General features: G+C 36.8%; 1 protein-coding gene and 1 long non-coding RNA gene across 6 annotated transcripts in view; one reads left to right on the top strand and one right to left on the bottom strand.

The window, feature by feature from the left end:
- Positions 1-24,572, top strand: part of PLS1 (plastin 1) — a 43,248-nt gene extending 18,676 nt beyond the window's left edge. For 2 of the 3 annotated variants that reach the window (XM_027650452.1, XM_027650453.1), the window contains exons 2-16: positions 986-1,094; positions 4,424-4,587; positions 5,772-5,901; positions 7,558-7,690; positions 8,589-8,670; positions 9,936-10,101; positions 10,197-10,339; positions 11,574-11,669; positions 12,982-13,174; positions 18,287-18,365; positions 19,439-19,553; positions 20,249-20,382; positions 21,286-21,409; positions 23,433-23,557; positions 24,043-24,572. In XM_027650452.1, the coding sequence (XP_027506253.1) occupies positions 1,025-1,094; positions 4,424-4,587; positions 5,772-5,901; positions 7,558-7,690; positions 8,589-8,670; positions 9,936-10,101; positions 10,197-10,339; positions 11,574-11,669; positions 12,982-13,174; positions 18,287-18,365; positions 19,439-19,553; positions 20,249-20,382; positions 21,286-21,409; positions 23,433-23,557; positions 24,043-24,178 (1,890 nt within the window). In that variant the 5' untranslated portion in view covers positions 986-1,024 and the 3' untranslated portion in view covers positions 24,179-24,572. Of the gene's footprint in view, positions 1-985; positions 1,095-3,900; positions 3,995-4,423; positions 4,588-5,771; positions 5,902-7,557; positions 7,691-8,588; positions 8,671-9,935; positions 10,102-10,196; positions 10,340-11,573; positions 11,670-12,981; positions 13,175-18,286; positions 18,366-19,438; positions 19,554-20,248; positions 20,383-21,285; positions 21,410-23,432; positions 23,558-24,042 lie in introns of those variants that run through there. The other variant, XM_027650454.1, reaches the window with a different exon arrangement.
- The window catches only part of LOC113950536, a 36,741-nt gene that overhangs the window by 10,292 nt on the left and 396 nt on the right, over positions 1-26,053 (bottom strand). Inside the window, exons 1-6 of one of the 3 annotated variants that reach the window (XR_003528771.1) lie at positions 26,022-26,053; positions 24,558-24,657; positions 21,154-21,310; positions 19,385-19,641; positions 17,272-17,436; positions 2,265-2,418 (exon numbers count right to left, since the gene is read on the bottom strand). This is a non-coding gene — a long non-coding RNA (uncharacterized LOC113950536). The remainder of the gene's footprint in view (positions 1-2,264; positions 2,419-17,271; positions 17,437-19,384; positions 19,642-21,153; positions 21,311-24,557; positions 24,658-26,021) is intronic. The other 2 variants (XR_003528770.1, XR_003528772.1) reach the window with 2 other exon arrangements.

Here is a 26,053-nt window from a genome sequence, read left to right as displayed (position 1 = left end):
TTGCCCCTTTTGGCTTATAAAGTAAAAGCAAAGATTAAACTTTGATGTTTATGGAAGGCACAGCCCCACCTGCAGCACGATGTGCTCTCTGTCTCCAGCCAGGTGCTGTCAGAGCTGAGTGCAGGCAGGTGGTGCTGCCCTGGGCTTGCCTTGTGTGTGCCCGTGGCACGGACACAGTGGGAAATGGCAAAGGCAAATACAAACTTGTGTGTTGAGACAATTGTGTGTGACTTCTGTACAAAGCTGCACTTAGTACTGACAAGTCTGAATCATCCTGTTGCAGTAAAGCTTCAATAAGAGGAAATGGGCAAAGATCTGTCATGGGGATTTGTTGACCTCTTGCCTTCAGTTTTGTTTTGCTTTTTTATGGAGGTCAGTAGAGAAAGATTCACACTGAGACTCCAGTCTTTGCTCAGTAAAAGCCTTCATTCGGCTCTTTGACAGTGTTATGAGACAACAGGGTGTCAAAGGAGTGGTGCAGGTCAGGAGCTGTGAAAAGGCTCCTCAGTGTTCACCCACAGATTGTAGGCAGGTACTTGAAAGTGTCCCACTGAGGTTTATTGCTGTGTAAATGCTGGAGTGCTCAGTGCTTGGCAGGACTAGATCCTAGAACTAACCACTACTTGGCAATGAAACTGCACTGCACTTAGGAATTGATGTTTCTAAAAATTGTTTGTTGAAGTGTAAGGAGACTATAATGTTGGAAAACCACTCAAGCATGGAGGTAGATTGCTGGTCGGTGCTTATATGCAAATGGAAGCACCAAGTGTATGTAAACAGGTGCTGCTGTTGTGAATTCTCAGTCACTATTACTGAGTGAAAAGAATTGCTGGTTATTTGATGTACTTTAAAGTGTTGTTTGTAATGTTTTAAGTGTGCTAGGCCTGGACATGTCATTCAAGTCTGCTACCTTGTGTTGAAAAGATCAGTAACTTATATGTATGTGGAATTACAGCCTTATATCTTTCCTGTTTATTATTATTAGGTATAGGCAATTGAGGACGACACTTCCTGCTGTCCAAAGATGGAAAACAACATAACTACTATATCTCGTGAAGAGCTTGAAGAACTAAGAGAAGCATTTGGTAAAATAGGTATGTTTTAAATAATAAAACAATAAGGATGCCATTAACATTGCAAAACTGTTTATGATTTGTGGAAGAAATCTTTATGGATCACCTTATTTTGACAGGGACGTGTTTTCCCTCTATGTTCCCGGTAATATCTAATAAAATAAGAATGTTTACATCCAGCCCCATATTTTCCCTAAAACTATGTATGTTAATTTCTTTCACCTTCAGCACTGAAAACAGATGTATTTTCTTACTGGGCAGTTGCGTTATTTGTGCCTTTGCATATGCTACATAATAGGTCTCAAAATTCAGTTTTTTGATTTCCTTAAATCTGCAAAAAAAGTTGGATTAAGCTTCCGGTCTTATATATTTTCTTGTTAGATTACTGGCACTTGGTTTTTACTTTACTTTCATGCTTTGGTGAACTAATAATTCCTCTTTTCATTTATTCTATTGGATTTTACATTCTAAGTAAGCTAAACTTGCAGATTTTTTAGTCTTGCTTTTGCAGCTAGCAGATGTTAATAAACAACTACAATTTTCTATGTTTGACAGGATGTTTACAGATTAATCAGAGTAAACAGAGTGAGAAATTAGATAGCAACTTACCCTTATTTCCAGATTGCACTGCTATTGTTAAAGTTCATGTCTGCTTTATTTCCTATTTGCTGCAGTTCTGGGGGGTGATGTGTGACTGTGCAGCTCAGGAAATCAAACAGACATGTTTGCATTCAGTCATAATGGGGGGAACAGGGTAATGTCAGACAAGAAGTCTTAAATGTTATGAGTCTTTGGCTTGGTGAAGAAGCTATTGGGAACCTGTATGTTAGAGATTTAAGACAATGAGTAGGAGGAGGTGAAGAAGGAATTATTCAGTTTCTGTCAATAGAGGTATCACTTGATGCCCAATAGAGTCAGAAAGCTTAAAATAAAAATAAGTAACTTCTCTTCATTATAAATAATTAAACCATGAACCCATTGACTCAAGACCAGAAAAGAGTAGATATCCTAAAAGGAGAAAGATATATCCATGGAAGCTAATTCATGAGTTGCTGTTAAAGACTCCTCATGACATCTGTAGCTCAAGGAGTCTGTAGCCTGCAGGTGCTGGAACAACAGGCCAAAAGGAAGAGCACTATATACCTGTATCAGTGTAACATCAGGGAGATGTTAACATAGGTAGATACTCACTGGTGTTGTCTAACTGCTTTTCTGTTTGGTTGGGTTTTCACCATCTGCATTCCTTCTTTTTCTCCATTTCCTGCCTGCGTGTTTTCACATTTCTGCTGTAAGAATTGTCTGTCCTGCTCCTGTTCACTGAAAAGCACTTTCTTCTTTATGCTTTCTGTAAAATACAGACATTAAACATCATTAGGTTTTTTATTTTTTTTTTCATTTTTACTTTTCCAATGTCTTTATGGATAAATTCCTTGCAGCTACATTGGTAAACTGAGAGAAGGCATGTATTTAACTCTCAGCTTGTCATCATGGAAACTTACCCCTGTGAAAGATGAACCTAGAGAAATAAAATAGCTGGTAATCTGAGTGAGCTCATGAGCATGTCCTCTGCTGTTTAGACCATCCCTGTTATTACCTGTAGTTTTACATGTCTGCAAACCAGTGGATTTATTAATGCAGTTGCAGACATAAAATTGTCTGTGTAGTCATTTATGAGTTGTTGATAGTATTGAAAACACAAAATTATTGTTTTTAATCAGGTGTTTTTAGCCTTTTGTCAGCAGTGAAATGTGGCTGCCATGTGAAGCTGTACAGAAGCTACACAGTGTAGTATGAATTACAAGAAAATTAGTGTACAGCAATCAATTATGGCTAGAGATGAAAGCATGTTTCTCTGCTTGCCTTTCTGCAGTGAGAGGCATATTCATCTCCTGTGGTATTATTGGCTGAGTTCTGATACCACAGACAATAAGAAGAGAGGTTTTTAACTAGAAAACAAACAAAAAAAAAAGTGGGAGCACCTTGCTAAGTCAGAAAGGTGGTCACATCATCTGCTTCTCTTTTTGACTGACTGTGATGTTCTCTTAAATGGCTTCCCTTAGATTGATTGTTGGTAGAGCTGGGAAAATACTATTAACTAATATTTTTCAAGAGCTTTAATATGATCATAGACATTGTAAATTATTGTCAAACATGGAAAATATTAACCTTAAATATATAAAATGATGGGCATTATATCCAGCATTACTTAGGCTGGATATGATTTCTTGTATTTGATTGAACTTCATCTATACTGTGTATGGACTATAGCTTTTCTGCTTTTAAAAGTACTTCTCTCCATTGTATAACCAATGCACTACAGGTACAGGTAAGGCTCTTTTACTGGAATATTCAAATTCTGCTTGTATAAATATGTGTATTTATACAAGTTAATGTGGTTGGTTCATTTATGTGTTACTCTGGGTAAAAACATAGGTGTAAAATGATGCTTTATTACACTAAGATGAATTCAAGTCAGCTCTCTGCACAGAGATTGGCCTAAGGTGAAAGTACAAAGGGTATTTTTGATTGTTTCTCTGCTGCTGCATTATTCATGATGAGTAACACAAATTATACTCAGTTTTTCCTAATTTATTTTTATGATACAGTCATTAATTTCCTTCCCCAATTGTGAAGCTGTACTATACCTCTTTTTGAAAAAAAACATTCTGATACTTTGCTGTACATGAACATTCTTGCCATGTGGTCTTGGGAGCCAAGTGTGAGTGAAGGTGGCAGCACAAATTGTTCCCAACAGAGCTAGTTAATAGATTAAGGAAGGTCACCTTTAATAAACAGATACAGATCATCCTGGATTTATTCTTCACAGGTAAGCCTAACCACATCAAAAGTTTTGAAGAACAGAAAATGTCTATCAGATACTAGGATAAGAAACAAAATGCAGAGTCAGGCAGAGTTCTTGTGTAAGTAGTTTTTCTTGTGTAAGTGTGCTCTTCTAATAACAAAATGCATCAGGTCTGAGTTTCCTGATTGCAAATGGTATAATACTGACAGGAAACATATATTAATTGATCTCCCTCTCACTTGAAGGTTTATAGATAATTTTGTTGGGCGTCTTAAAAAAAACCAACTTCACTACTTGATAATTTGCTATCTTGTGATAGGTGTGCTTTGGATCATAAGATAGCTCCTGAGAAAGTACATCACAAGATGGCACAAGGCCTAGACAGTTGTCCCTGTAATCCACAAGCATTCCTTCATACTTACTTATGTCTGTCAGGAAAAGAAATACTTATCTGCTAGAACTGCATTTCTCACACTTTATTTATTCTTTACAGTTACTACACTTGGTTCTTTATGTAAGTGTAACAACCCGTGCTTTCATTTTCCAGACATTGACAACAGTGGGTACGTCAGTGATTATGAACTTCAGGACCTGTTTAAAGAAGCAAGTCTGCCCTTGCCTGGTTACAAAGTCCGGGAGATTGTAGAAAAAATCATTTTAGTGACAGATAGCAACAAGGATGGGAGAATCAACTTCGAAGAATTTGTCTCTGTAAGACACTCTCTTTGGATGTTTCTCTACTGTATGATACCTGTTAAGAATTAGGATAGAAAACTGAATTAAGTGCTATAACTAAGTACTATTTTAGATAGATATAACTATTATTTTGAGTTTTCTGTGACAATTTAGAATATCCTATATAGTTATTTTACTCTTTCGCTCTCCTTTTTAATTTAATAGATCTGATATGAGCAGCATGTGAGAGTGCCTTAGTTGAAATCAGTCCTGTTTTGTTTATTCAAAGATGAAGGGATGGACTACCTATTTTAGGAGCTGTTGGGGCAGCCCTTGCTCTGACAAAAGAGCAGACAATTAGATACCAGGCTCTGAATGCTCTTAGTAGTGCAAACATTAGTCTATCACTATGCTTAATCTCTGTACTAAAGGCTGGTTATTACTGGGACTGAGGCAGAGTTTTTCCCTTTCAGTGAACAAATTTCAAAGGTTTAGACTTTTTAAAATGAGGATTACTCACTAGTGGGCTTTAAAAGAAACAAAAGCTTATCAGGCCGTTGATTAGTGTGTGTTTGGGATGATTATTTTCTGTTTCGAATTTGGAGTAGTGCAGCTCATTGCAGCAGGTTGCTTGTTAAACTAGCTATTGATCTTTCCTTTCAAGATTCTAATTTGAAGTGGTTCATAGGTGAGATGCAAATATTTGCCCCCACATGTTGAACTGTATTACTTGAGACCTCTACAATATTTTGGCAAATCTAGGACGTGGTTTACATTGCAGGCAGGTGAATAAACAGTATTAACTTGGTTAAGGACATGTGTAACTGTCATGTTGTCACCTTTTACTGTGCAGCATGTGGTGAAATAAGTGGGAGAAATATGCTATAGGCATCGAAAATGTGCATATCTTTAGATGTGTGTTTCAGTTTACTAAAACATCTATGGAAAAATTGTGTAGATATTTGTATGTCTACTTTTCTAGTTACCACGGCTTAATTAAGTTATTCACTGAGAAATAATATGTTAGACATCCACTATGCAAGTTTCATAAGAGAATTTAAACTAGTTTTACCCATACAGTAAATTTTTTTTTTAGAACAGAAGTCAATATAAATAGGCAGTCCGGTTAACTACTAACTCTGGAGTACTTATATGAATTAACAGTTCGTTATCTGAAAGTATGATCAATTACAAAATACTCTCTACTTTTTTGATTTCAGATAATTCAGGAATTGAAAAGTAAAGATGTCAGCAAATCTTTCCGAAAATCAATAAACAAAAAGCAAGGTATTACAGCGATTGGGGGAACATCAGCAATCTCTAGTGAGGGGACACAGCACTCTTATTCGGGTAAGAAATAATTAAACATGAGCAAATTTTGCATGGAGGAAACTCTTTTAATTTGCACTACAGACAAAAAAACCAAACAATGGAAAAATGTTGGTGTTGAAAGCAAATTAACACAGAGAAAGTATGTGGAGATAGACAAGTGTGGACAATAGTTTATTAGCTATGTTCAGTTGTTACTAGTTTCATGCTGTACTTGGAGGCAAGTGAGACACTTTGCAAGAGCAAAAGAGCAAAACAAGCAGTGACAGCATGTAAGGGGAGAAAAATGGCCCCTTTGGCGTTCTTCTAGTAATGGTAGTCAAGCTTTTGCCTTCATTACATGCTAATCTACTCTTATTCCTACATTCAGATAAAAATGAATTCTCATTTTCATTTCCACAGTGTTAATAGCATAAACTAAAAAACCCTTAACAAACCACCATATATCCTTTGTGGGTGGCATGGCCCCCTCAGTTGTCTCTGCCATTACAGAATTGTTCAGTCCTGCATGGTTTTTGCATAGCCTCTCTTACACTTAAGAAGCTGCTTTTAATATTTGATCTGTTTCCTTCTGCCTCCCCCTGCTGCATGTAATTTAAGTTGGTAATTGTGCCTAATTGCATTGCAGCTCCTGGCCAGAGTGTTAACCACCTTCCAGGATCACATTGCTATCAGCAATATTGCAACTTTTTTGATTGATTTGAGTCTGGAATTTGCTGTGGTTCCAGACCGTGTTAAGATTCCGTATATAAGAAAGATTCACTTTGGTTAAGCAGAGCTGGCAATACCCTCTGTTTCAGTATGATTCTTGTAGCACCAGCTGCAACTGGTAGATCTCCAAAGCTGGGAATATGTTCCATCTCAAAGGATACCTGTAGGGCATCAGAGGTAATGGTTTAGACTCCCTTTCATTTTTGGTAGAGAGAAACAGACCCCACTGAAGTGCAGTTCACATGGCCTGGCCTCATCACCACCTCATTTATGATGAGATGAAGGGTGCACTAGAATTTCACATTGTTTCCCACTGACAGTGGAAGAAGTGTAAGGAGTCAGGTGTAGGGACCCTCTTGTTTGCTTCTTGAGGTAAGTGAGAGGAATACCACCTGTGCTCTTTGGGATGTGGATACTGATGCTTGAGTGACTGTTATCCCAATAAGCTTTCTTAGATACACAGTAATAAATTCTGCACTAAATATAAGGAGAATTTAAAACTGAGATATTAAACTTCTTAAGTTTCTCAAAACTAAATACAGCTCAACAGTCCAGATCAGAGTCTCAAAAAGATTGACAGTCTCTCAGAATGAAATGCTGTGTTTTAAACCAATGGTGTATAAATTGTGTTGTTGCACATTTCTGATCAGAAATCTTCCTCTTTCTTTGTAATTGCTGAGAAACTGAATTTGAAGTCAGCCATGAGGATGCCTTCCCTATGATGTCCCTTTGGTGATTATCTGAAGAACATAAAAATCAGATATTTCGAGGGTGCAGTAGGAGAAAGATCAATCTGTACTTGCCATTTTTGTGTTCTTTCCCACTGGTCTGATTCTTTTCATAACTGGCCCCTGTGAAACTAAGGGGTTTTATTGCAGATGAACCTCTTTGACCCACATATGATGTTTAGTAGTATGTGTTCATGAAAATGATAATCCACTCTTTTAATGCTGTCTTTTTTTTCAGAGGAAGAAAAAGTTGCTTTTGTTAATTGGATAAATAAAGCTCTACAAGATGACCCAGACTGTAAGCACCTCCTCCCCATGAACCCATCAGATGCCAGTCTGTTTAAATCCCTTGCAGATGGCATCCTTCTTTGGTGAGTCCAAGAAGGAAAAGAAATTAATCTCAAAGGTTAAATGCTGATCACAGTGACATGAATTGGAAAACTTCTGATAGGCTTTAACATCAAGATTCCACTCTTAAATATTTCAACCAATGTGTAAAATTGGGAAAATCTGTTTGCCCATAGAAATGTGGTTTTTTGCAAATTTTTTATATGACTCTGTGCATATGTTATAGAAGTGGTTTTCCACTTCAGAGCCATAATTATGCTCGTCAGATATGTGCAGGCTGTTTATAAAGGAGATGATAATTACGCAGTTCATATATTCATTAGTGGAAATAATTTGAAAATGTTTAAAATATTTTTAGAAGTTACTAATTATAGTCACTAAATCATGGAACGGGAGGAACAGAAATCTGGATTAAATCCATGGCAAAACAGAGAGCATATAGTAGGTCCCTTAACTTCAGTTTGCTGTAACTTTCTAGTTAGTTAAAGTAGATTAATAGTACTTACTTATACACCATGCTAACAAGGGATTAGCATGTTAGTATTGATGTGAATTAGTCTTTGAGATCCATGTAGATACAAGGTACTACAGAAATGCAATGCAGAAATACACTGACTATATTACAAAATGTGTCAGTAGAGACCATTTAACTGACTTTGGTCAGTTAAATGTGACAGTACAGACATGCTCTATTAATTATAAAAGCCAAATGCTCGAGTTTCTTTTAGCAACATTATCTGGGGTGTTCTGAATGAATGTGCAAGTATTTAACGGGGAGAGGAGATTTAGAGGATGATGAGGGTTTTTTTAAATCTTGTCATAAGTATTTTCAGCTAGTTTAAAGTGTTACAAGTTTATAATCAAATAGTATATTTTCTGTAAAATGAAAGTTTGAATTAACTCTTGATTTTTCTTCCTTAGCAAAATGATCAATTTTTCACAACCAGATACAATTGATGAAAGGGCTATTAATAAGAAAAAACTTACTCCTTTCACTATTTCTGTAAGTACTGCATGGATAGGAACTTGCCACAAATGAAAAAGTATTTTTCTGATTTAGTGACAGTTCTCCTGGTGGAGAAAAAAAATAATTAAAACTCCTATGTAATAAAAAAATCGTAAAGCATGAAATTCTATATTCTAATACTCTGCTAAATTCTCCTGTTTCTTAGATGATTTACAGGAAAACTTGGATTTTTCATGCTTTCCCTAGTTCTTTCTATATTCACTATTTTTTTTGCTTTGCTAAGTACCTGAAGAAAATAATTTTAGACTTTTGAGTAGGTGGTCAGGTTGTACTTTAGCAAAGCAGAAAGTACCTGCATGGCTGTATGGCAGGATGATGTATTTTCATAGTGGAGAGCACCTTGGACAGAAAATGAAAACCTCAGTTTTTAATTGTGTATGAAGTAATGAAAAAATTTGAGAGAAACAGTTTTTATGATCTTGGGTTTAAGAAAATAGGTCTGGAAGAGGAAGTAGATCCATAAGCTACCAGCCCAGAGAGAAAAAAATGCTGATTAAAAACCTCAGTTAATTGGTGGACTTTTCATTTCAGGCTGTGACGTTAAAATACAAAAAGTTAAACCATACTATGTTTTAAATCCTCCAAGTGGGTTCTGTAATCTCTACTTATTTTAAAGAAGATTTGTCAGCAAAGATAATACTACGTGTGTTTATGGTGTCTCTGTAGATAGTTAAAATGTGACACAAGAAAACAGTAATATTGATGAGAGCTGCCAGCTATTTTTTGTTGGAGTGTTTCATCTGTGGCAATTATTGGTTTTACTTTCAGTGTCAGGGTGTTGAATTGTCGTGATTTTCTTATGCTCTCCAGTCAGTTACAGTTTTACAGTTGCTTGAGTGTGTCAGCCTGTATAAGATTCAAGATGGGATGGCAGTGATGTCAGTAGCCTTCTGCACAGCGCAGAATTCCATATGAACACGGTTTTCCACTGGATCAGGCCACTGATATTTTGAGCAGTTTTGTTAAATTTGTACATCTGATACTTATGAATTACAAAAAGTGTTTTGATTAGAGTATTCTTCAGTGATCCAAGCTGCAGAAGGTAGTCTACAATTTTTTGTGAGTCTGTATCAATAACGTTTTCTACTAAATTTTGGTAAGATATGAGGTAGTTCACAAAAAAATCTCTGGAGTGCAGTTTTCTATTGAACTAATGCATTATTTCTTCCAAAGTTTAATATGAACTAATTTACTAAGAATTACAGCCTCATGAGTTTGTTAAACAATGATATTCCAAACAGGAAAACCTAAACCTGGCTCTGAACTCAGCATCTGCCATTGGCTGTACGGTTGTCAATATTGGATCACAAGATTTGCAAGAAGGGAAGCCACACTTGGTATTAGGACTCCTGTGGCAGATCATTAAAGTTGGTCTTTTTGCTGATATTGAGCTCTCCAGAAATGAAGGTAAGAGCAGTGCCAGGTACAGCAATGTCAGCCATTTGGAATTAGCTGAGACCACAGTAGCCATGATTTCAGCTTTCTTTCAAACTTGCTTTTAGCTCTTATTGCCTTGCTAAATGAAGGGGAAGAACTAGATCAGTTGATGAAGCTTTCCCCAGAAGACCTCTTGCTACGCTGGGTGAACTATCATCTGGCCAATGCAGGGTGGCAGAAAATCAGTAACTTCAGCCAAGACATTAAGGTATGTAGTTATTTGCTCTGATAATTGAACATAATGCTATTAAAATATTATGCACACTATGCATAAAAACAAATCAGTCAGATCAGAAGAATTTAGATAAAACAGTAATCTGCTTTTTCTAGCTGTAGTTTCACCCTGCATTTTTCAACTCTGAAAGAGTTTTGATCTCACACATCCTATTCAGTTGCTCATACTATCACATCACAATGTGGACACTTCCAACAAGCTCATATTCAGGGAAGTTCTAATGTTCTGAGGTGCTGATTAGAGTTATTTAGGACAATTTGCACTACCTTATTAGTTAACTAATAACTCCCAGCCACTGCTTTGCTGGTGTGCCAAGTGACTGACACAGGGGACTGAAAGGTGTGCTTGCTCCTCAGGGCAGGTGGCAGAGCTGCATAATTCTTCTCTCTTCAGTCACTCTGCATAAGGTGTGCAGAGTTCTGTAGTAGCCCAACTTTTTAAAACTAAAAGCAAAGGAGGAAGATTCCCTAAGGTGATAAAACCTCCTTTCACTGAAGAAAACCATGTCATTAATGGCTAGTTAGGTATTTTGAAATGCCACCAAGAAAACTGTTAACAAAGCAAGCATTTAACTAAGGTTTTATATGAAAACTGCCAGTATGGTAAAAATATATGCTGTTTAAGAGAAATATTAAATACTTCTAAAACTAGTAGGGTTTTATTTTTTCTCCTGGTTTCCTCCTGGGGTGGGGGGGACCCCAGAAGCACACTGAAAACTGCATCAAATTAATATAATTTCTTTTGTCACTATAGGTTCATCCTAAAAGAACCACCTTGCTCTCCTTTTTTAATTTCCATTACATCACTGACTAAGAAAGAAAAATTTTTATAAACCAGTCTATTTGATAAGGACAGTAAAGGAATAAAACACCAACACTGAATATAAGATGAAAATTGGGTATTTTTCTATATTAATTTGCCCTGAATATCTGAATTACAACAGTCTAGTTAATATTCAGCAGAATAAAACTAGCATTGTCCAGAATAATTAGCAGACGTTCCTTTTCTTTGTCATCTTGATAAATAACTTCTATGTGAAATAGTGTAGTAAAATGGCTGTATGACCTCTTCCATATTCACTGAAATTAGGGTGCTGTATTTTTTGCTTATGTGGCTTTTAGATTGGACTATTAGAGCAATAAATGGCTAGGAAAGGCTACATACTTGCTGCTTTTTATTTTTTTAATTATTACACTGCTCGTTTTAGGATTCAAGAGCGTACTACCATCTGTTAAATCAGATTGCACCCAAAGGAGATGACGTTGATCAACTGCCCATTAAAATTGACTTTTCAGGATTTCATGTGAGTATCCAGAAATGGGAAAATAGACTGGAATTATCTGAGACCTCTGTGTATGTGTCCAACATCCTGGTTACCAGGCTGCCTCTGAATCTTCTTTTGTTTTCTAACACGTGCAAGAATTCAGATTCCTCAGTGCTACAAAGGCTTAAATGGGAAAAAACTTGTAAAGTCCCTGAGCGCTGCTGAAACAGGATAATGCATCCTGCAGTCTGAAGTGTGGAGCTGTGTTTTACTTGGAGTAGTGTATGTTTATTTTCAGCTGGGTCATCCAACACAAATATTACAACATCCTGCTCAGTCTTCCTCTTTTGGAATTCAGACAAGGAAAAAAAGTAGACTTTACAAACCTTGTGATCCTTCCTCAAACCTTCCTCAAACAGATTTCAGAAATAACACGTGAGCCCTTCCAATAACCAGCAGGACAGTGTGGCATCCATCAAGCTTGAAGTTGTAAAGGGACAGAGGGTCTAAAACCAGCCTACATGGATGTGAAAACACTTTTGCCTAAAGTGCAACATAGTGCTCATTGGAAGGATTGTTCTGAGAATGCATTTGATGCAAAGCTGAACTGCATGCCTGAGATATCTATATATCAATCAGAATCTAAAGCAGAATCTTGTTATTTATTATAATAATGAAACCCATATGCAAAGTTGTTTGCTTACATGCTTTAGTTCTCTCAAACTCCTTCATAAGGAGAGTTCTGTTTTCTTTGTTTGCTCTTGCTTTGGATTTTTTGGGGAGTGAGAAAGAATAGTAGTTAGTTTTTCCATGTAGTTTCCTACAGTTTATATGATCATGTTCTGTAATGAGTTATAAACCTGAATACAAATAATAAATACCAATGTACAAAACACACAGGTTGCCACTTACGATGATTCAGAGGCAAAAATATTAAAAGGGAGACAAGTCTGAAGCATTCAAACTTTTACTTAGGATTTTGGGCATTATCTGTAATTACTGTGCTTGAGAATATCAGTTTAAAGCAGTGATGGTGAACCTTTGGCAAAATATGTAACATGGGAATCAACAGTCTGGAAATGGAAATATAATCACTACAGTTCTGGCTCCAGTTGCTGGGATTCATGAGGAATGCTGTGCTGGCAGCCACAGAAGTGAAGGACAGAAAAAAGGTGGAAGGAAGAGGGGAATTGTCATGTCACATCATCAGCAAGAGATAGCTCAGGCATTGAGGAATGAGGGAGGAACCAACATGGGTCATTTAAAGATTTTCCTACCTGAAGATCTGGTAAAAAACCGAAAATGTGCAGCTACTTATTGCAAATTAATTTTTGTTTGTTTCTCTTTTTAGGATAAAGACTTGAGGAGAGCTGAATACATGCTCCAGCAGGCAGATAAATTGGGCTGCAGGCAGTTTGTAACTCCAGCTGATGTGGTTGCAGGCAACCCTAAACTCAATTTAGCTTTTGTTGCAAATCTCTTTAACACCTATCCAGCCCTACACAAGCCTGACAGTTCATCTTACGATCTCAATTTATTAGAAGGTACTCAACTTACTAAGCATACAGAGGATAAGAATATTAGTGATTTATATTTAAGTATTCCTTCTAGGTTGTGATGTAGGATCCCTGTGTGATGGTGCCTGTCTTTCTCACTAGCAATCAATATAAACCTTAGAAGTGCCTGTTGCTGTGTATATTGTTCCCTTGTGTTAGCCTGACCAAGTGGTTATTCCTGAATAATCTTCTATAATTCATTTGCAGGAGCAAAAGCTACCTTCCTACTTTCCTTCCAGTTTCCTATGCTTCTTTCCATACTATTTATATATTAGCTGATGCACAAATTCTGGCTTTTCCTAATTTACAGTGCCATACTATGCAGTTTGTGGGAACAAGTTAAGCCAGCAGCACCTGCATTCAGTTAACCAGAATTCCCAGGACTTTTTGCAAACTCAATGTTTTGATTCACACACTTCTCAGCTCCAAGGCTGAAACGCTCCCTTTTGATTCTAATTAACTTTACGCAGGTGCTGCTGGCTTAACTTGTTCCCACAGCAACTATAATAGTCTTTAAAAGTATTTTTCCCATACTTCATTGATATATACTTGTGTTTGTTGCCTTATAAGGCAGGAAATTTCTTTTAAAAAAAGGCTTCTGTATCAGCAACCTATATTAATCTATTGCATCAACAGCCTGTATAGATCCTGTTGTATCAGGGAGTTTGGCCTTTAACTGTACAGTTCAGATCTCTAATGCTAGAGATAAAGGGATAATTGGTAACAGTCTCTGGCTGTTGCCCTTGCTGTGGACCAGCTAATCTAGGATAATGAAATGGCTCCTGCCAGTGTGTTTCACAGTTGTTCACTGATCTCAAAGGAATGTGAGAATCAGGGGTGCCGCACTCGGGAGAATCATCAGCAATGTTCACATATTCCTCTGCACTGCCTTCTCCTGCCTTCCTCTTACTGTTCCTATCAGGTTTCCTTTCCATCTAGGTGAGTCCATCTTCCTTTGCTCCTGTTTTTTCATAATTTGTCTGTGCTGCTGCATCCCTGTGTCACAAATCTTGTATCCCCCAGACCACTCCTGTGTCAGGCTTCCTGCTCTTCTCGCTTCAGCTGGGTGCCAGCTGTGATAGAGGTATCAGAGCACAGTCTTCCCTTTTCAGCTGTGATATCCCCAGTCACTGCAGTCCCTGCTGGCCAGGACAATGATTGAAGGAAAGGTCTGGTCTTCCTCTGCTGCAATTTTATTAGAAATGTATGCTCTTGCAAATTTATACAGGAGCTGCGTGGAGGTGGAATATGTTTAGTTCAGCTTCTGTGTTCTGAAGACAAAGTTGCTGATGTGATTCAAAATACTGAAAACTTGGTCAAATTTGGAAGTTGGCATGGCAAAAAAACAGCTGAACTAGTTTCTGGACTTTCCTGAAATATTTAGATGAGATCAAATCTCAGCTAAAAACAGTTGTAAAAACTTACAATCACTTGAATTCTAGACTACTATTTCATAATGGTAAATACTGGTCAAAATTAACTTACTATTTATAGTAGATATTTTAGAGATGGGTAATCATGCCAATGCTGTCTGTTCAAAGGCAAGTAGATGACTCTTCTTTGCCCTCAAATAACAATTCCCATGGTGTCATGTAGACCTAAACCATTAAAATAGTTATTTTAGCCAAAAGACAATGTTGTTAATGTTTTTTTCTGTTAATATGTTTTATTTTCTTTCCATAAAGTCCTGTGTTTTACTGTTATTTTCTCAAGGTAGTGATATAAAATATGACATTAATTTCTCTATAGTTTCATCATAGATTGTCTGTTGAAATCTGACTCATAATTTATAATGCTTTCCTGTTTTGCTTCATGAAATGCAGATTTGACCCCTCCTAATGTAGGTACTGTATTTAGTACTTTTCTGTACTCCATAAAAGTGTTTATTCTGCAATTTTTCTTCTTTTTTTTTTTTTTCCTAGTGTTTAATCATCTCTGTCCTTTTCTGGTTGATTTTTTGCATTGTTCTTACATGTTTCTATTGTTTTAATATGCCGTCATAAGTAAAAGAGAAGGAAAAAACCCCACAGGTGTGATGCACATAAAATGGGGGCAAGAGTTGCAGTAAGTCAAATACCATACAGTTATTTCAGTGGGTTTAGCCAGTAAGGGCTTTCCATGAACAAGATGTCAAGCTGTAGGCATGTGTGGGTGAGTAGAGCTTTCTGAAAGTCTTCATTTTCCTGCATAAATTCCATCTTTTCAGTGACTGCTCCACCCAAAGGGTATGATGTGGCAGTTCTCCTGAGTTTCAGATAATAAATTCTGGGCATAAACTGACATTTGCCCTGATAATACTAAACAAGCCTGGTGATGTGCACTTGTATAGAGAGAGTGTATCCCTCAGGAATACTGACACAACCAAATGAACACTTGACATTGTGTGGGGGTGGAGGGACAGCCCTGACTTCACTTAATGCACAACCTTTGCATGTTGCTCCTGTTCTGAGGAACCTCAGCACTCTGGAGATGAGGTCATACAGAAAGCTGAGCTCTTGGGGGGAGGAATAGGAGGGACCTGTGTCCACCCCACTCACCTTTCCTCCAGTGTTGATGTCCTCTGGTGTTGCTTAGATTACTGCAGCCTTCATGGCTGTTATTGTGAATTACTCCCACTCAGGCTGGCTGAATTTAGAGTGCAGTTGCATCTTGAGCTCTGTTGTCTTCAGAGAGAATCTTAGGTATTTGGAGCTCTTTGGATTCTTGACCCCTGTGCTATGGCTACTCCCCACTCAGTTCCACGGTATAGTGATCTCAAAGAAAGAGATGGCAATAAATATAAAGGATACTACCAAATTTGCTCCTCTCTCTTTTGTGTAGCTCTGCCCCCTTTCTGCAGTTTTCCAATGATTTTGGCTATCTGCTGCACCACTCAGCAGAAGATATGCTCCTGATAGGATCACAAGGTATATTTTGAATAAAAGAATAGAGAGAAAAAATTGATCAGTTCTCAGCCATCTGGAAAACTTACAAACGCTTATGTGTTGCATGATAAAGGGATTTGTTTAGAGTGGCATATTAAATATAGTATGCTGGGTTTAGTTCCTGGATTCCCACTATCCAAAAGGGTCCACCCCAACTTGCATGCTCTTGCCTGCTTGGCTACTTTGGATTCTTTCAACAATGTTAAGCATGCCTTTTAAAACTCTCACTCTGAGTGCAGTTGCTGAGTATGTGTTTTTGTAGCTACACTGTTTAGTAAGAGTTCATTAAATAACTCTGGTACTGTCCTTGCAATGGACAAGTGTTCCTAAAAGCACTTTGCAGTCAGTACTTTAGGTACTGCTGCAAATGAACTCAAAGCTCAGTAACCCTAAACACTTTTAAAAATAAAGCAAAAGGTACTTGCTTCAAAATACTATAACCTCTAAAGATACTCTTTATAAACTTAAATTATATCTCATTCTTGAGTTGTGATGGGGTTTTTTTTTAAATGGGAAACTTATATTTTTAAAAACTTTGTCACAAAATGTGATTCTTCTTTTAAATTTTAATGTGGGAAGAAATATGAGAAACAAAGCTGACTGATGACCTTGCAAAATAGTGTTTTTCCTTGTTTCAGCATATATTCATCAGTAACTCTTTAGTTGTTTTTACAAGTAAATATTTGAAACAAACACTAGTTCAAATTGCATATGAAAAAACTCATAATTTAGAAAATGTGTCAGTAGGATGAATATAAACTATTTCATAATTACAGGAGAGTAACTGGTAAGCTGGCTGAAACTTTTTAAATAACATTTATTCTGTTAGAAATTGTGAACTACAGCTGAAATTTCTGAAGTCCAGAGCTTTTTGTATAAAAGGGTAAGAGACCTAGATTCAAATTGTAACCTTGATCTAAAAATCAATGTTATGACAATATTATGCATGTAAAAATAATATTACAGAGGTTTTCTTTCTAGTCTAAACATAAATACATGTTTAGGCAGTAGTTTCATTTTGGAAAAACATTCATTATTGTGTAGTCAGCCTCGAACTGCAGTACTCAATGGGACAGTTGTCATGCTATATAAACCTCATCAGACAAACTTGGTATCGTTACCCTCTAAGTAGCAAATGAGAACAGCAAAGAAAAATCTTACTTAGGTATTTGTGCTTCAGTCCAGAGAAATCTGTTCTTTCATTGTTTGGGGAGGTTTTCTCCCTCCTCAGTGTTCTCTCTATTTTCTTAACTGTGGGAATGAAGTGATGAGGTTATTCCAAACTCACATATTCAGGCAAAATATTTTCTTAAGTGTGCTTCTTTGCTGTAAGAGAAAACGCTTATGCAGCACTGATTCACAGGCAGTTGGCCACAATTACATTGTTAAAATTTAGGTAGTGTTTATGTAGAAAGTCAATGTACTATTACAAGCTGTAACTTTATAGAGAAAGAGAGTTGGTTTAGGACTCATGGTGGCAATGGATAAAAGCAATGTAAGTCAGGAAAGTGAAGGTTGGGTTTTACTTTTCTGCAGTTCTCATAAGCAGAATTGCTGGTTAAAACTGAGGATAACTGGCCCCCTTGGCAGCTTCACAAATGTAACCAACACATCACTGCCTTGCTAAGACTCCAGTGCTAAAAACTAAAAAAGTGAATTCTGTTGCTTTTGGGAGGCCCTTCACAAATTAACCCTGGCAGCTTCTGTGTGGAGAGAGTCGAGCTGTAGTGTCTGCAGCTTGGAGCAGTTGCAATATGTGTGTTAGTACTAACTTTTAATAAAAAGATGCCATTTCAAATAGATTTAAGCATACTGTTGAATGCAATTGTCACTCATTTTAGTTTTAGGCAATTATTATTAATCATCACTATTTTCTTCATGATATATTAATTACATAAAATATAACAAAAGAAGTCTATTTTATTTCATCAAATTGTATTTACTCAGAAAAATGTAGCCTATCAGTACTCCCTCTAGTGCCTCTGTCCCTGTGGCCAGAATTGAGTCTGAATTGGACATTATTGTCTCATGTATTACCCAGTATAGACACTGTTAGGGAAAGTATGAACTCATTTTAGGGAGGGAAGGGGGTATGAGGAGTATGAGAACCATTTAAAGATTGCTTATTAAAGTGTTTTCTCTAATAATTTATTGAGAATTGTATTTGTCACCATAGGAGAAAGTAAAGAAGAAAGGACTTTCAGAAACTGGATGAATTCACTGGGTGTAAGCCCATATGTTAACCATTTATACAGGTAAGGGTTTTTCAAACAGTTATTGGACTTCCCTTGGATGACAGGGCAAGAAACAAGGGAAGAAGAGAGGGAAGTTGTATTTCTACTAGAACAGTGATTTCCAGGTTTCCAAACAATGTGATAGGAACTTCAAAACTGGTCTGTAGAACCACATTAAGTAGTATCATACTCAAATAGTCTAGCCATCATCTAGAAATACTAGAAAACCTGAGAAGGTTTTAATGTTTTCCTGTCACTCAGTTGTGCTTTGAGTTACATTTTTTTAAGAGTTGAGATAATTGTGTTTTTTGATGCATGGGGTTTTTTCTCAGCAGACTGTAAGGAGCTGTGCAGAGTGGGGTATTCCCTCAAAGGAAGGGCTTTATAACATGCTTTTTAGATGCTTCTGGTCGCTTTCAAATTGTGCCAGCAGTTGATTCAAATCTTGTCAATAAAAGATGAGACAGAGAGAGAAACTAGGAGCATCTGCTTCCATGTGTATTTGCTGTTAGGTTTCATTGTGTCTGTTTTCTGACCTCTGTAAAGCGATCTGTAGGTAGCTTAATGTGGAGAATTTCATTCAGTAAGTAGCTCAAGGGGATTAACAGGAATGCAATATATAATGGGAAAATAATACTTTTACTACTATTCTTTTTTGCACAAGATAAGTACCTTGGTTTTGATTATTCTTTAGCAAAATACATCTGTAGGTGCAGATAAAGTATCAGTATTTAACATTTGGAAAAGTCCCGAAGAAACTAAAACTAGATCAATAAATTAAAACTCTTTAGCAGCTATTTTGTCTATGCTCACTCTGTGAAAGCAATTAAATAATAGAAGTTTGTAGAGCCTATAGGTGAGCTTACCTCACTAAGACTTGTGAAACTAATGAAATTAAATGCAGAATTTGATCCATATAATTGCTGAAATCAAGCAATAGAATATAGGCCAGTTTCTCTACAGAGTGACACACATTTTTATTTAAATGTCTGGAATTTTTCAGCGACTTAATTACACTTTGAGGAGTCTCAAGTACTTACTTTCATTGTCAATATGAGCTTTTGTGCTTAGAACGTTGTTTTCCTCTGGTTTAGTGACCTTTCTGATGCTTTAATCATCTTCCAATTGTATGATATGACTCGTGTGCCGGTTGACTGGAACCATGTCAACAAACCTCCTTACTCACTGCTCGGTGGGAATATGAAAAAGGTGGGTAGATGCTCTGGAACACAGCCCAGCTTCACTGTCTCCTTTCTGCTGATTGTGTTGTCTGGATTTGTGTGCTACTGACACAGTCCTGGGGGGAGAAGAAGAAGAAAGCATATCTTCCAGATATTATCACAAGGAATAAATAGTAGTTATAGCATATATCACTTTATAAATGTGGACACCTTTTGGCAATATGTATTTTATGGTCTGGTTTGGATATATAAGTGAAAGTTTCAGGTCTGACACAGCTATCACAGCTTGGTGCTCTTATCCTGTGAGGTGTTTCCTCACAGCTGCCCAGAGGATTTGTGCAGGACTTGCAGAATCCAAGTTTTCCATTAGTTTTGTGACTGTAGAGGATAAAAATTACTGTATGTTTAAGAAGAACACATTTAAATATATTTCTAAGTATAGTTTTGATATAGGTATATTTTAATTTGCTGCCCTAGTGAAAGTGAACTTGTTTTTTTCAAATGTGGGAAAAATATAATCATTTGAATATTACACACTTGCATTTATAGTAAAAACTGTATTATTTTAATCACAGTGGAGGTAGAGTAGAAATCCTTCTCCAGCTTCAAATCTCACCATAGGTAACAGTAAGCCAAAGTTATTCAAAATACACATAGATTATAGGTCTGTATTGCAGTAATATTAAGGTGTTTTCATTATTTGCACACAAAATTTATTTTTAGATTGAGAATTGCAATTATGCAGTGGAACTTGGGAAGGCAAAAGCCAAATTCTCACTGGTTGGTATTGCTGGACACGATCTAAATGAGGGTAATCCAACTCTGACTTTGGCTTTGGTATGGCAGCTGATGAGAAGGTAAGCTGGGCATAATATATGATAAATGTGTATATGTGTGTCTGTGCATGCCTGTATGTGTCTTGTATATCAAGGCAAATTAAGGCCAGTGGTCAGTTCACCCAACGGGTATTTTAGAGAGCAATCTCTAAATATCCCTCTTCTCAAAGATAAACTTTTATATGTGTTTTTTAATTTTCCATACTGTGTAGTGACTGAAAAACATTTAATAGCAACTCTTAAAACCTTATAAACTAGAAACTGGGATTAAAATTATAAATCCTACAGCAAAGTAAAAAGAGCTCAGATTATTTCATGTTGATTCCATGTATCTTTCTGTAAGTAGAGAGTAATTTAAATATTTGTAAAACCCAAGAGAGAGATAATATATACTATAGAAGTTAAAAGGGTAAAAACAATTGTAGGTCATCACAGCTATAACAACATAACTGTCATAAAATCAAAATCTTGCTAGTGTACTGAAGAAAAAAAAATTATGAAGTGATTTCAATAAAGTTTTTTATTGCAAATGTTTTCCACAAGACAGTTTTCTTAGACTGATTGCAAAACACTTAATACATTTTTTCCTCAGACTATTGTGATTCAGTTTTCAAGGTGACTAGGATGGTAGGGAGCCATTTAAAATCATAAGGTAAAATTAATTATGGTGTGCTGAGTTAAATACATGAAGAAGATGTTACAGTGAATATTATGAGGTTTGGGATACTATTTTTTCTTGCAACCACTGAAAAAGTGATTTAAACTACTAAATAGTTTATAAGGTAAGGGTACCTTATGAAGAGAAGTACTTGGCATTGTTACTGTGATGAAGTAATATTTTACTTTTGCTTGTAGCTTTGTACTGTTTGAAGAGTTGAGTTCTACTACTCATTTTAACCTGGGCTCTTGTATTCTTTACTGAAGGTATACTTTGAATGTACTATCAGACCTGGGAGAGGGGGAAAAAGTAAATGATGAAATTATTATTAAGTGGGTGAATCAGACACTTGCAAAAGCAGATAAGAAAGCTTCAATTACAAGTTTTAAGGTAATCAAATTTATTTACTTTTCTTTCCATATACAATCACACCTCAGATTTTTAACCTGGTATGTTAACAGTTTGGCTTTAACAGTGGCTCTCCCATCAGCTATCATAATTCTTTAAGGAAGTATTTCTGACAGTTTGTGAATCCTCAAAAGTATTTTACAAATTTGTTAATAAGAAAAAGAAATTTAATAGCTGGAGTAAGATAGAAAACAAAAACCCCAACAACAAAAAAAAAAAAAGAAAAGAAAGAAAAAGAAGTTTAAGCGTTCAAAGGGACTTCTTCTTCATGAAGTTACCAATGTTTGGGCATGGCATGTCGTGTATCTTTCAAATTTTTAGATATAGGCACATGCTTGTACAGGCATGAAGAACAATTTTGGAAATGCTGGGGGCGGCTCACCAGTTCTACTGACAGCTGGTTAAAAAGGTGTTCTCAGAGTGACAGAGCCAGGAGAGGGAGCCCAAGGTAACCAGCGACATCTTGTGTCTTCCTCGGCACCGCCGACGTGCAGCAGGCCTGTGTCAACCAGGAGCTGTTCCCATGCAGCAAATGGGAACAAACTGATAAAGGAAGCTTTCCTTCCACATTATTGAAGTGCTAAACGCAAAGGAAGCCATGTGTGTGCCAGGTGTGTTATGGTGTGTGAATCTCTAGAAATGGCACATTAATAATGGCACTTGAATGCAAATGTAATATTCTTATACAGGTTCATTGTATAATCAGCAGCACTTATGTCTGTGATTCACAACAGGAACATAAGTTAAATATTTGAGAACTCACTGTGGTATGAATTTTAATTAGGTAAGCAATATTAGGTAACAGGTAATATTTTGTAGAGCAAAATATTCCATTTTCACTCTAGGAGGTAACTTAGGTCTTTTCCTAAGAGAGATTGCTGCTTCTCTTATTTCTGCCTAAATTGTAATAATGTTGCTATTAAATAAATGAAAGTCTGAAGGGAACCTGTCCCAATATCTTGCTTTTGGTATGCCTGTGTTTTTGGCAGGACATTGCTTGTTTTTAAGGTCATTCAGCTGGTGTTTTTAAGATAATTCAACTGATGCTTGACCAATAAAGATAAGGAGGTACTGATGTTAAGTGACATTATTCAATATTCCTTTTTTTTACTACTATTTTTTTTACAATATTCACATATATATTGTCTATCACTCTTTGGATTTTGGCATTACTATGGCAAACAGATAGTAGAGAATGCAGAAATGCCTGATATTTTACTGTGGACTATGAAAGCCAAGTGCTATTGAATTGCCATTAGTTCAAACACTAAAAATGACAAAGGTGTGTCCTATGGTCTTGGGCATATAGTCCATGCATTTAATGTCTTCAAGTAGAATTATATTAGTATTTTTATATGTATAATTAATATGATGGCTCTGTGGGACTTCATTGAATTGGGAATCATAGCTCTGACCTCGTGACAGCAGCTGTGTTGCGTGGCCTGTGCTCGGCTGCTGCTGTCTGCTCTTGGTTTGGCATCAGCAGCTCCTTCTCTGCCCAAACAGTTGGGAAGGAATAATTGCAGCAACAGCACTTGCTCTTTTAAGAATGTCTGTGTATTAAATACGAAACACAGACTGCTCCTAGTAGCTCAGAATACCATCTGAGTTGAGAAATTATAAAAAGGAGCCATAAACTACTGCAGAAAACAGTTCCATGGCAAGAAAAGGAGAAAAACCAAAACTACTGGGGAATGTAAATATCTTGATGTTGTCTTGAAAGTCTGGTCCTTGGACTTCTATCAAAATTCCCTTCCTTCCTTAGGGAAGGGGGGAAGTTTCATCAAATAAATTTAAACCATTGGTGTAATAATCAGCACAGTGAACCTTATAATTCTGATTGCAGAAAAGAACAGTAGATCTCATAAAGGGTGAGGAAAACCTTCACATTATAAAGTAACAAAACAGTATGTATGCAAGATGTGCTGTAGAGTTTTTTGCATTGTGAAGATGGAATAATCAAAGCAAATTCCTTAAACTAATCTTTTGAGTCTTTTTCTTTTAGGACAAATCAATTAGCACTAGTTTACCTGTCCTAGATTTAATAGATGCCATTGCACCAAAAGCAGTTCGTCCAGAAATGGTCAAGAGGGAAGACCTTTCTTACCAAGACAAATTGAATAATGCCAAGTAAGTTTTAAATGAATGCACTGTATTTTCCTGAAATGCGGGAAATGCATGAATTCATGGTGTAATTAACGATTTACTGATTTGTTAACAGAGAGAGATTACACTAATGTTAATTGATTTGTTTCAAATGGAATCTATTATAAATTCTAACATTACTGAGTTATTTTTCTAGAGTATCTAAAATATGAACTCAAATTCACAGGTGATATAACCTCCCACCACTGCACTGCAATTGGTTTCCGAATAGCCTGCCATAACCCATATTGTTTTTGACAAAAATAAATGCTTTGATAGCCAGTAGGAAAACATCTGCCGGTAGAATTGCTAATACATGCTTTCTTCACAATAATATCCATTTTCTAGTACAGCCTAAGTACTGACTGAACAGATGTATCCCACTATTAAAATCTCGTTTTGTTGTTGTGGACCGTGACACATTAGAGATGCCAGACAAATGACAGTCTTTGTTTTCTCTCATTTTCAAGGTATGCCATTTCGGTTGCTCGAAAAATTGGTGCTCGTATTTATGCTCTCCCAGATGATCTGGTTGAAGTGAAGCCAAAAATGGTGATGACAGTGTTTGCGTGTTTGATGGGAAGAGGACTGAACAAAATAAAATAATGAAGATATGTAATATAACTTTCTGCCACGTTAAACATGATGAATGCCTCGCAGTTTACAGAGTTCTGAAGCTTAGTATGAAATGAGAAAAAGTGTATGCACAAATATACTCATCAATTACCTTTTAATAATGTGTTTATATTAGTTAATTTTATTCCATTTCATAACACATGGATTATTTATGGCTAATACTGTTTTCAGAACCCATTCATTACCAAATTAACATCATAGATTTGTATTGCTTGGAAAAAAACCCACCATATTAATCAAGCTTCATTTGTATTAGTTTTCATAGCACTGTAAGAACCTGCATCGTTTTACATATGTTATTTCAGGACCAATTGCGAAACATTGTTTGATTTTTGTGGGTGTTACTTACATGTAGTCATACACGTCTCAAGGTGCATTCCAATCCTGTCCTATTACTCCAAACTGCACAGAAGTTATCATCCTTGCCTTATTCTTGGAGAGCTTCACTCCTGTTGGAGACAATGAGAGTCTTGTCATTGACTTCAGGGAGAGCAAGTGAAGGCCTATGATAATGTCTGAAAACTAATGAATATTGATTAAGCTGATGAAACGTTTTTTGTGGGAATAATCTTTAAAAAAATGTAGTAGTTTTGTTCTGTGGGAACTCTTACAGTCTGTGTCATATGAAAAAACCAGCAATAGAAGGCAGAAATGTCATGTCATCATTAGGTCTCCATATGTATTAAGTTTTGCAGTTGGACTGAACATCTCTTGGTTGGTTTTTTTTAATTTTTCATAAAATATTGTATCAAGAAAACAATAAAGAGCTGGCTAGTCCAGTTTGGGGCTTCATGTTACTGTATTGCATTTCCTTACAGGTCACTCCTTTGATTTTCCTAAATTGTATATCTTGGGTGCAAAGGTTTTGTGCAGAAAGACTGGTGCATTGTCTGGATGAGATGAAGTCCATAATTATTTTCTTAGTAGTTTTAAAATATGTATTTGTACTCCTTTCTCTGCAGCTGTAAATCTTCACTTGCTGGAGCTGGACAGTTAATAAAGTTGTTACCAGGAGCCAAACAATAAGACAACTAAATTAAAATGACAGCAATTTTTTTAACGTATGAAGCTGCTACTTTCTCTCAGCTCCTGAAACCAGTTCAAAGTGTGGCAAACCCCAAGAATCATGATGAGTGAACAATTGTACTAAGCTTTACATCTTCAGTATCTTGCACACAACTTATCAACAGTAAGAGATCCATCCATTCAGTTTCTATTATATAAGAGGATAAACGGTAGTTGAGAGAATTAAATGCTTGGATTTAGATCCAAGCAGCTGGGATAAAAGAGATTCAGGAAGGACACTGAGTGCTGGAGTGGGCCCAGAGAAGGACCATGTAGTTGGTGAAGGGTCTGGAGCACAAGTCTGGTGAGGAGGCTGAGGGAGCTGGGGGTGTTTAGGTGGAAGGAGGCTCAGAGGTGACTTTATTGCTCTGTACAGCTCCAAAAAGCAGGCAAGTGGGGCCGGCCTCTTCTCCCAGGCAACAGCAACAGGACAAGAGGACATTGTCTCAAGCTGCACTAGGGGAGGCTTGGACTGGACATGAAGAAGAATTTGTTCACAGAAAGGGTGATCAGACACCGGAATGAGCTGCCCAGGGAGGTGGTGGGGTCACTGTCCCTGGAGGTATTTAAAGAGTGGAAGAGGCACTCCGTGCCATGCTCTGATTGGCACGGTGGTGTTGGGTCATAAGTTGGACTAGATGATTTCAGAGGTCTTTTCCAACCTAACCGATTGTGTGATTCTCTAAGGGAAAACGCAGAACTGAGAGTGGTCAGGTGGGGGGCGCGGTGTGTGCGCCCCGTGCCTCACCGTGCTCCCTTCGCAGGCAGCCTGCGGGGAGC

This window comes from Corapipo altera, unplaced genomic scaffold, assembly GCF_003945725.1.
Source record: "Corapipo altera isolate COAL_440 unplaced genomic scaffold, ASM394572v1 54, whole genome shotgun sequence".
Taxonomy (NCBI): Eukaryota; Metazoa; Chordata; class Aves; order Passeriformes; family Pipridae; genus Corapipo; species Corapipo altera.
Note: the sequence above shows the minus strand (reverse complement) of the source record. Positions and strands in the feature narration are given on the sequence as shown.